The sequence below is a fragment of the Ochlerotatus camptorhynchus genome, unplaced genomic scaffold (genome assembly GCF_037179485.1).
Source record: "Ochlerotatus camptorhynchus isolate MF236.1 unplaced genomic scaffold, CSIRO-AGI_Acam_v1.1 ptg000054l, whole genome shotgun sequence".
In the NCBI taxonomy this organism is placed as follows: domain Eukaryota; kingdom Metazoa; phylum Arthropoda; class Insecta; order Diptera; family Culicidae; genus Ochlerotatus; species Ochlerotatus camptorhynchus.
The window spans coordinates 605,078-616,235 of NW_027040544.1; the positions used below are offsets into that span (position 1 = coordinate 605,078).

Consider the following 11,158-nt stretch of genomic DNA (forward strand, 5'->3'; position numbering starts at 1 on the left):
GTTTGTCTGTGGTTGTATGCTCGAAGGGTCACTGGTCCCATTTGAGCAGTAAATTGCTATTTTTATTTTCCCAGAAAGACTTTCCTTTCTTGAATAACTTTGTCTCAGACGTCATTTCAGACGGACGTAATGCTCGATTTCTCCGTTGTGTTAGGCTATGAGGCCCCACCAGTGGGATGCAACCCATTTATTGAGAAACGCTGATATAATGGGTAAAAATCTCTCGATACCTTCCACGTAATCTATGGTCAGTTCCTTATGATCGTTCCCTTGATTGATAATTTCACTTTCTGAACCGCTCTGCAATGTATCATGTCATTATTTTAAATCCTGAGTGCGATTGTGCATTTTTGAAATATAAAACCTATTTCACAACATGAAGTCAAAATGACTATCGGTTTACGAAAAATAGAATCATCTCCGATCTACAAACATCAGAATACACGTTTCTTTCCTAAGGACATCGAATGGCACTGCGAAGCTCTTCGTCATCTTCGATTATCAATCGATAATTGCTCCCTGCCACGTAATGCTTGTTTCTCGGCTTGTTTACTTACGCAGAGCGCTGGAATGAGTGGATTGCGACATTCCTTCTTGGAACTGATAACGTTTGCAGTTTTCCCGGTGAATCCCAATATGCAATTATCTATTTGAAAAGCACCGCTCAGTAAGACAGCGGCATCTATAGTTGAAAAACGTAAGTCACAACAAAGATTGCAATACGCATTTCAACCAGATCTGACGAATCGTGTTGGTTCACCTCACGTATGCTAACAGTGACGTAGCATCGTGTTTACTCATCATTTACTTCTTCTGTTCAACAGACGGCACGCTTGCTCATTTTGACCTATTGATCTTTTCACTATATTCGAAACGTCAGACTTTGATAGCACAGCCAAAATCTGTTCTTTGTATAAAAGGAAGCCGGATGGTCTACGATCGTACAGTTATTCTCGATTGGAAGTCGGTAGTGACCAGTGAAAATATTCAGTTCGCACAAGATGAACATTAAGTTGATCGCATTCGTTGGTTGTATTTTGGTCCTGAGTTTGGTCTCTGGACATCGTGGAGGTGGTCATCGCGGTCAACATAACGGAAGACATCATGGACGGCACCATCGACATCGCCAAGAACCGTTTGTGAACTTTGAAGTTCACGAACCTAAGGGATTGACGGTTTCCATGGTTCAACCGTCTCCGAACAGTACATTTTTCGGAATTGAGCTCTACATTAATCAGGATCCGAAGCGTTCCAATGAAACACATTGCGACGTTTGCCAAAATTCCACTACGATTACCTATGGGAAGTTTATCGTGGAAGACGAGGTAGTTGTCATCAAAAAGGGAGACGTATTGTACTACCACGTTTTGTTGGGAGACAGCACTAATGCTACCCGTCTGCATCTGCAGCGACTGTGGGTCACTGGTAAGGAATGATTTCTTGATTATGTGGATTCTGAGGTGAAATAATGAGTAAAATTTGATTTCAGACTCGATCATCAACAAGTGCAACTGTGAAACGACATCTCAGGTCCCAGATATTGACCTTCGCTATGGACAACCTACAGTAAAACCGGATCATCACCCAGGGAAACCAGAAGGTGCAACAGATTTTCCTTCGGAATTTGACGATGAGGGTAATGCATTGTATCCCAATGAAAATGTCCTATTCGAGTGCGAGTTAGATCCCGTGACAAATTTGTGTCGTACAGCCAAGAGCGAAAAACTTACTCACTCCGACGGTGATCTCGAGCGTGAAGTGGAAATCCTGGAGGCAATTGTGGAGAAAATGAGGAAATCCTGTGGATCTCACCGCACTACCAACTTGGTACGGTTGGAGAAGTTTGATTCGGACATAAACGACACAGAACAGCTAACGAACTACGTCAGGTCTTCGCTTTCGGTCAACCCGGAAATGCAAGATTTGGCCCACAGCGTTCGTCGCGTATTGCCGGAAAGTGGTTCGTCGAGGGTAGTTCTTCTCGACATGTCAAGCTACGTTGATAAGCAGAAGGTGTTGTACCACGCCCAGATGAACAATCTGAACCACATCGGTGACTACGATTCGAGACGGTTTGGACGGCCTGGCCGCAGAGGTTGAACAGCTTGGACGGAAGGGTAGACATTTAGGTTTTGATACTTCAAACTGAAATGGAAATGCGTTATTTGATAGTGTTTCCAAGTAGTGTATAACATATTCCTCTGTATTGAGTAAAAACTAAAACAAATATATTTCAGAGAATATAAACAAAATAATGTTTTACCTGCATAATGTAATTGTTTAGAAACTGTTACTTAATCCAAATCTTTATATATAGATTAATTGAATGCGTACCGGAATCTTTTGTTCAATTTAGAACTGAAGTTACCCCCTTAAAACTATATAACTGAGTATCTACTTCCAGCTTAAAATAACCATTAACAGCAGCCACCCACCAAGCCGGCTGTCCATTTTCTGAAGAATCACTTCAGCAGATTAAAAGCAACATGGTTGAAAACAGGCCCGACGGTCGCGCCATGAAGCAGCATTGTTCCGTTTGTTGAATTTCATCACGTTTCTACTGAGAAACGGCCAAACCGTCACTGGGCACTGGCAGCATTGCCAGATTGTTTTCAAGCTTATCGGTATCGGAGGTTTAGAAAATTCGGTATTGACTGTTTTAATTTTTTTTTTATTTTTTGCTGCTTTTGAAAGCGAAAATTTAAACTTTTTTAGTCCAATAACGGAAAATTTACATTCCAGTCTTATTGACCGTGTACGGCGTCTAACAATGTGACAACCGTAACATCCATAGACGAGCTAAAACAAAACGTGCAGGTACGCTCGTTAATAACTTTGCTATCGGCTCGTTTCTCTCTGTTCTCTCGATAGTCATAGCATGCAAGCACGTGAATGTTTGATTACGGCCAAAAACTTTGATCAAACTTCAATAGTTTAACAATGATAAAGTATTATAATATTTATTCCAAACGAATCTTACATCAAATCGTAATTAAATTGTGAGATAGGAATTGAACTCCATTAATAAACACTATTCGGTCACACAATGTTTGGATCTACACCCCAGTATTTTCCACAAAGACGTAGTCCAGCGTCAAAATTCGACTTACCTGGCAACGCTGCTCGCTGGGCAAGGCATTGTTGTTTAGTTTTCCATCTAGAGGCTACCACGAACCGTTGACGTTGATGATGATGATGGAAGTAACGAAGCAATAAGCACGGCGCACGGGTCTTTCCGGCCGAAGGAAGCGCAAACATACGTTGAGCAGAGGTTGTGGAGAACAGAGAAAGAAAAGCTTCCACCGAAATGATGATGGAATGGCAGCCTAATTTGTAATATTTTCCAGCAATTTATCACCGCTTTGACGGGAAGGTGTGGGAGGACAGGGAAGGAATTAGCTTGATGCAGGGTGGAAAGAAGTGGGCGCTTTTGATTCGTTATTACTAGGAACGTGATATGCGGAGGAATGGGTTGCTTTATCACACAGCGCCACGTGAATTCGGAGAAAGGATAAACCGAAAAAGGCGAAAAATGGATTCTTTATCGAAGCGAACTGTTTGCCGTAGTTCGGAAAAGATATCTGCATGTCTTTCCCTTTCAGTACGTTGCCAACAACTAATCCCGTATCTATGAGGAATCGTTTCGATTCTGAATATGTCTGTCACTGGGAGGGTTTCATTCTGTACGTTATGGATGCTCATTTATATTCATGTGATCGGAGAGGTTCTGACAAAATGTGATGAATTTCCTTGCAATGCGCCAGAGAATCGGTTTCAAGACAAATTGGACAAGCAACCATGTACTCAAGCTGACTAAATAATGAAATGATAAGTTGTGAGGCAAATTGAATTCATTATAAGTCGGATAAAATTACCCACAATTGAAAGCTACCCTACAGAGCTACAAACAACGGCTCATCAATCTACTCGTTATCAGTTGAAAACAATCCGTGCTAAATAGATTCTTGATCCTTTCCACCGAGCACTGACTAACCTCTGCTTTTCTCCAACTTTCGTAGCACATATTCACTTGCTGGGGAAGGAACGGCGATACACACATAGGTACACACCCTGGCTCTGTCGCTTCCCAATCCGAACGATTTACTAAGGCAATGAGCGGATTTACTCTGCTTACTCATACACTTTTCCATTCTCAACCCAGCCGATTGTGTTTGCCTTTGGACGGCCTAAGCCCATCCTCGCCGTCATCGTCGTCGTCGTCGTCGTCGTCGTCTTTGGTGAAGGCAAACAAAATACTCACCGATGTGGAAAATTGTTTAAGCGATAAGAAAATTTTCACTTAGCACCGGTTTCCTGGGTCCTGATTCAACCCAGTCCGCCTTTCGCTTCAACGGATGTGCTTCCTGAAGTAGTAGCGCTGATTCCGACTGTGCAAATGAAGCCAAGGGATTAGATTATCTTTCGGAACAAAGTTTGATCGAGCAGTTTGCATCAAAACCATTCCAAAGGGTGGTTGAAAGTTTGGAAGGGTCGACTGGGAAAGTTTGCCCATTGGATAGATATTTGTTTGATTAGTTTAGGGCTTACGGGAATGGGAGTTTTAGGAAACAAAACAAATTGTGCATTGCAGAGTGATAATTTACATGGGAAAATAGCTTGGAATGCCTTCGGTGGCTATGATGAAAAACATTCTCCTGACAGACTAACGCAATAAAGAAGAAATGCCTTTTGGAAGAATTACTGGAATGTGCAATATAAAGAAATATATGTTGGCCCAAGTCTCGGGATGGATATGAACAATTTATTTCCATATCATGAAAAGAATGCTGGGCTCTCTCGTTGCCTTGTTAGTATAGAGATGGCGTATAATGCTGGAGACGGTGGGTTCGATCTCGGGCTGCATCCATTCTTGACTTTCCTGGCCTCAGTATAAAAATTCAAAAACTGGACTGGGTGGGAAAAAATACAGTTGGTGCGTTCCAGCCAAACAGAAGAAGAGGAATAGAATGTTACCCCCTTTGCTGGAGCCATAGCATAGTGACAATATGTCAGACCGGAGGAATCTTGAGCCACGGAATGTAGGAATCGATGTAGAGCAGCGTATGGTGAGAAGGGAGTGGTGTAAATACAATAAAGCTTCAACAAATATCTGATTACTTTTCTCAGTTTGTCGATAGTGTTTTCTCAATCCCTTTAGTGGTCTAGTACCTACATGTTGGAATAACCCTAAATCTCGGTATACAGATGGTCCTGTCAATCGTAATAGTATCGTTAGTTTTTCGAAGGTCATTAGATCGGACATTATTGGGTTACCTGGGCAATATACCCAAATATTGTATAATGAGAATTGGGTTAAAGATATTGATTGAATCCATAAATTTAAATAAATGATTTAAATGAATAGTATTTCGAATTGCGGACATAGAAAATCATTCATTCAAATACTTTAAGGGACTAATTAAACATATCAATATTCCAAGACATGGATTTTATGAAGATCCCAGACAACCAGAAATCGTATAACAATGTATAGACAGTGTCGTAAATTGTTACTATTTAAGTCAACATCGCATATAAGAATGGCATACATCGCATTATGTTAAAGTTAAATCGTATTGAATGCAAATTTCCGACTTATACACGGTGAATCATTTTTCCATCATACTGTATCACAAATTAAATCGAATTGCATGTTAAGACTTTCCAAATTGAATTTGTTATTACAGATGAAATCGTATATAATGTCACATCAACTCGTTTAAGGGGTTACGCCTACTTGCAAGATCGAAAAAAAGTGAAAGTTTGGATTTTTTTTCTCGAAAACGACGCAACATATTGAAAATCGGTTTTCTGCCGTTTATTGAACACACATTAAATGGTACATTTATCAGTCGATGCTGTAAAAACGAGGTCCTGGTGCCCCGCACGGCTGCTCCCCGTGGAGTTTGCGGTGCCAACTGCGGTTTGTGATGTAATCATCTGAAATAAAAAAAAAAAAACCATGCCAAATCGTTAAGCATGTGTTAAACTAGTCCTTGATCGTTCGGTTTTTTTTTTTAATTTTTTTGATAAAATGGCGGCCTTGCAAAGTTGAAGTGCCGATTTTTGATCCTTAAAATTTGTCTTTGATCGGCTGTAAAAAATCGAAATTAAATGATAGACAAAATCTGAACGATCGTGGACTGCACAAAATAGTACTGAACAGAAATCAAAACGAATCGGACGAATCGAATGTATACATTTCGAGAAATTTTTGGCACTGGTTTTGAAAATATGATTCCGAGATAATCGCGTTTAAAGTTTCAAGTTGGGTTTAGTCCACTATGAGTGAATATTTTTGTACGTCGCATAACTTTCACAATTTTCATCGGATCAACTTGATTTTTGATCCTAGCTAGCGTCGTGGATAAAATTGCTGTATTTATTTAAAAAAAAAAATCAGACTGCCTAGCGATTCATGAAGATGGTAAATTCGGGAAAAACCAGGAAGAGTGCGTAAAATTCATCCTCGCTAGAGAAAAATATAAGATTCTGGTTCTCGAAAAATATTCAAGACGCTTAGACTGGACTCAATTTTCAAGCTACAGTCACTCTGAAGGACTTTAAAAAATCTAGGAAATTCTAATAATAACACCAGCTATGAAAAGAACTCTAAGGAGGATGGATAGGAACTACAAGTCAATTGGACGCAAGAGTTCCAAGGTAATTGTGAGAAAAGCCCCGGATGAATTTTAAGGCGAGTACAGAGTTGAATTTGTTGACTGTTCTGAAGAAAATTCGATGATGATCAGACGACTATGACTTAAAGGATTTCTGATCCATTTCTAATGAAAATTCTAAAAAAATGTCTTTTCTAGAAGAATTTCTAGAAATGTCTGAAGATAATTTCAAGAAAACTTTAGGATAGTTCCAAAGTAATTGTAGGGCAAATTCCATTATATTTCTAAAAATATTTTCTAATTAATTCTGAACAGAGTTGCAAGAGAATTCCGCGAAGAATATCTAGGAAATATATTACAAGGGCGATTTGAGAAGAATATTGACAGGTTTGAGCATGAGCATGAGCATGATTGACCACCCACGGTAGCTACTCTGTTAATGCCAGATCACCTGTAATTTACAAAGAGAACCAATAGACGATGCTTGGGACTGGCAATCATCCTCAATGTGTAAAAACTGGTGATCTCAAGCTAGGCAATACCAGCACCGGCCGCGCCCGAACACAGGTTAAGAAAGGAATAGGTAGGAATGTGTTGACGTGATACCCGCTATGTTGAAAGCCGAGAAATCCTCTGCACTTCCACGAGAAGTAACTGGAATGTTGGGTAATAGGGTTGAGTTTGCAGTAGGGCTCGTTTGGGTAAACGATAAGCTGAATTGATGTCCGAACGTTCATATAAAGTGAACGAGCTTGGGATTGAACCCACGGTCTTCTGTTCAGTAAGCAAAATCGTTTGCCACTAGGCAAACGAGCTCCTTTTAATCATCGAGTTACTGTTATTACCATGTAGTCATATTAACACATGAAACGATTGACAAATCTTGAATGTTCACGGGTTTGAGATTATACTCACGTTGTTCTGCTCAGTAAGCAAAAATGGTCACTCTAAGGCCACCGAACTCTTCATATATTAAAAAGAGTCATTGTGTCCCAGGTCATTTTTAATTAATAAAAACGCATGATAGTTCAGTCACTTCGAACCAATGGAGACGCAACTTTTTTAAGCCACTTTAAAATCTGAGCTGTTTCAAAATATTTCAAATCCCAGATTTTTCTATTATGTTTGAAAATGCAGCTTCATGGATTTTTTTGTCGAAGTCTGACACCGACATCCACCGACACCGGCAAAACATCCCAAACAACCATAATGCACGTATATTTAATGTAGTTTCTGTGATTTACAAACATATATACAAACAAACAAATCCTATAAAATGCAAAAAATGGCATATAGGGTTTGCGATCTAATTTCCGTCCTACTAAGCACAACTCGCGCTTTCCCTTTCTTGTTTGAACGGGTTTGAACAAAAAATAGAATATTTCTGTCAAATATGACTTCTAATATTTATTCACCTTTCCATACGTAGCGTTGGATTTGATAAAGAGTTACAAATTGTTGAGATATTGTTTAAAATGTAATACTGCTTCTTGATTCTAAATTCGTCCTACGAGTTTCAATTCCGTCCTAACGCATTGAAACGCCATTAGATTTTCTTTGCCCTACGCATAAACGTAGAAAAAGGGGATTCGCTAGGAGCGCTTCTTTTGTTTTGAGAACAATGAGCGTAAATATTCATACAATGCGCTCTAATAGGATTATTGATCTTTTCTGATCGATAGAACGGAAATGGGCGATTACGATGAAGTAGTGCTCTACCCTACGTACAAAAGTGGAGGCCATATACGTGAAAATTTTAGTTCCTTTTTAAGGGGTTACGCCTACCTGCAAACTTTCTAAAAATTGTTTTTTTTTATTGTCCTAATCGAAAGTATATAAAGTCAAGAATATTTCCTCAAAAGATCAAGTTACTACAGTAAGGTAAATTTTAATTTATTTTAAAGTTGTAAGAACGATAAGTGTTGTGTCTTGTCTAGCGTCTTGTGAATTCCTTGATAAACCTGCATTCGGAAGTGGCTGGCGCTGGCTGGTGGCCTCTAGTGTATAGTTCGGGATCACCAGTTGTTCGAGCGAGACAAGTAGAGAAATATCGATGCATGTGCATCCCTAGTAAAGGAACATTTTCTCTCTACTTCTCTCACCGAGCCGAAGTGGTAGTATACTCACACTACCAGTGTCTGATCTCCCTCGATCACCGGTCAGCTGTGTAGTACATAGAGCAGTAGTTTTTTAGAATAAAATAAACCGTCGCGCTTTACACATCGTCGGAGCGTGTTTGGTTATCCGCAATAAAGTTTGTTGTAGTGTTCGCGTTAGAAATAAAACGTTTTAGTTCTCGTTATGTTCTAACCGTGAATATTCTTTGTTGTGTCCGAAAAGTCGGTTTTACGCGCGAACATTTGGTCCTTCGAACCGGATCTGTCGGATCCCCTTTCGGACACAGAACACGGACATGAGGTGCTGGGAATAAAAACCGTTGAAGTGGTTCAATTGTCGCAAATTGGTGAATTGCACCGTTCTCCTTACGGTGACTGTGAACTTAAACTGTTGTGGGCAGTAGAAAGTTAATTTCTGTGAGAAGAAACTGCCAAAAAACGTATAGGAAAGCGCGTATGAAGAACAATTGTGTGCTTTGTTTCTGCCGCGGAATTGTTCGCGGTGCCATTTTGGTCGTGCGACATTCTACTTGCGGCGCCATCGCGAGACCGCTACCGCGCCATCGAGAGTGCAGCCATCGTGAAGCAGCTGGAAAAAGCACGAGTTCGGAAGACATTTGGCAGCTGATCAACCACAAGGATTAGGAAGCTGGATGCCGTATTGAGTTGGGAAGTATTTTCAAGTGCATGAAACATTGGCCTAGTGCATGTGGCTTAAAATTATAATTGGCTAAAGCAAATAAATTATGTAAATTGCATGCGAGTATTTCCTTTCATTGGCAAGTAGCATCCCTTGTGTCCATCGTTGAATGTTGGTCTCAGAAATTGTGTCTCTTCGCTGCTGTCACCTGTTGGATTGCAAGTCATTCAATTTTTGCTTCGCGAGACCGAGTTAGTGGGACGTCGAGTTGATCGGGAGTGTTAGTGCATTGGTGATGCAGTGTTTAAATTCGAACAGAATCGAATAGGATCGATGCTGGTCACAGTGACAGTGAAAGTGTGGATTTTGCTGTGAAGTGAAAAGTAATTGATGTACGCCAAAATGGTAGCTGATATGCGTGCATTGACGAAGCGTGAACGGCAGCTGTTGAACTCCTTGGAGGGAATCGAGCGGTTTGTCGAGAACTATGATCCATTGAAAGATGAAAGGAAAGCTGAAGTACGCCTTCAAGTTCTAGAAGCGGTTTACAAGGAGTATTTCGAGGTCCGGAGTAAGATCGAGCTTCTACTGGATGAGATCAACCCAAGCGAGGATTCAGAGGTAAAGACGGACGATGACCAAATCGAAAGGAACAAAAAGGCTCTCAGCGATTTCGAAGATCGCTACTGTGACATAAAAGCGGATCTTCTCGAAAAGATGGATAAAAAATCTGCATCTCGAGATTTGACAACAAATAGCTCATCTGCAAGTGGCTTCCCGAAGGTCAAACTCCCAGAGATCAGGCTTCCGACGTTCAGCGGGAACATTCGAGAATGGGTCCCCTTCCGTGATAGTTTTCGTAGCCTCATCGATTCCAACACCCAGCTGATGGAGATGGATAAATTTAGCTATCTGCGATCATCTTTGTCTGGTGATGCACTGCAGGAGATAAGTTCAGTGGAGCTTTCTGCCGCTAATTACAGTGTAGCATGGGATGCTTTGCTAACTCGCTACGAGAACAAAAAGCTAATAGTGAAGACCCACCTCGACGCACTTTTCGCGGTGGAAGGACTGAGGAAGGAGAGCTACAGTGGACTCAATCACCTCATTAGTGAATTTGAGAAGAATCTTCAAATGTTGGAGAAAATTGGCGAAAACACAGCGGATTGGAGTACAATATTGGCACACATGGTATGCAGTCGCCTGGATGCTGCTACCTTGAGAATTTGGGAGACTCACCATAACTCCAAAGAAGTCCCGATTTATAAGAACCTTGTCGATTTTCTACGGAGTCATTGTTCCGTGCTCCAGTCAGTAGCTCCAACGAAATCCAATCGCGAAGATCAACGATCATCGAAGCCAGCAGTCTGCCACGCTACCGTCAAATCATTTGGAAAATGTCCCTTCTGCAATGAGACATGGCATTCTGCATTTCATTGTGCGAAGTTTATGCGGATGAAGGTTGCTGAGAGGAATGAAGCCGTCATGAAAGGAAAGCTGTGCCGGAATTGCCTCAATCCTGGGCATTACGTGAGGACCTGCGAGCGAGGAGTATGTCGCCACTGCCACCAAAAGCATCATTCCATGTTGCATAGTGGAGCAACACGATCCTCCGTTCCAAACTCGCAGTCAATACCTTCGATGCAATCCCGACAGCAGCAACAATCACAAGTCAGATCAGCAATACCGAACCAACAGACACAAATTCCCAACACTGCTACCTCTGCTAACTCGCACACACAATCAGCCACAGAACAAGCCAACACTAGCCAAAACCTCGT

At 41.0% G+C, this 11,158-nt stretch overlaps 1 protein-coding gene across 1 annotated transcript; it reads left to right on the forward strand.

Moving 5' to 3' along the window:
• The first annotated feature begins 971 nt into the window (after positions 1–971).
• LOC135717254 (uncharacterized) lies at positions 972–2,132 on the forward strand. Its single transcript, XM_065239246.1, has 2 exons — positions 972–1,425; positions 1,490–2,132. Exons 1-2 carry the CDS (start codon positions 1,002–1,004, stop codon positions 2,098–2,100), a joined length of 1,035 nt encoding a protein of 344 aa, XP_065095318.1. The 5' UTR covers positions 972–1,001; the 3' UTR covers positions 2,101–2,132.
• The last annotated feature ends 9,026 nt before the right edge of the window (positions 2,133–11,158 follow it).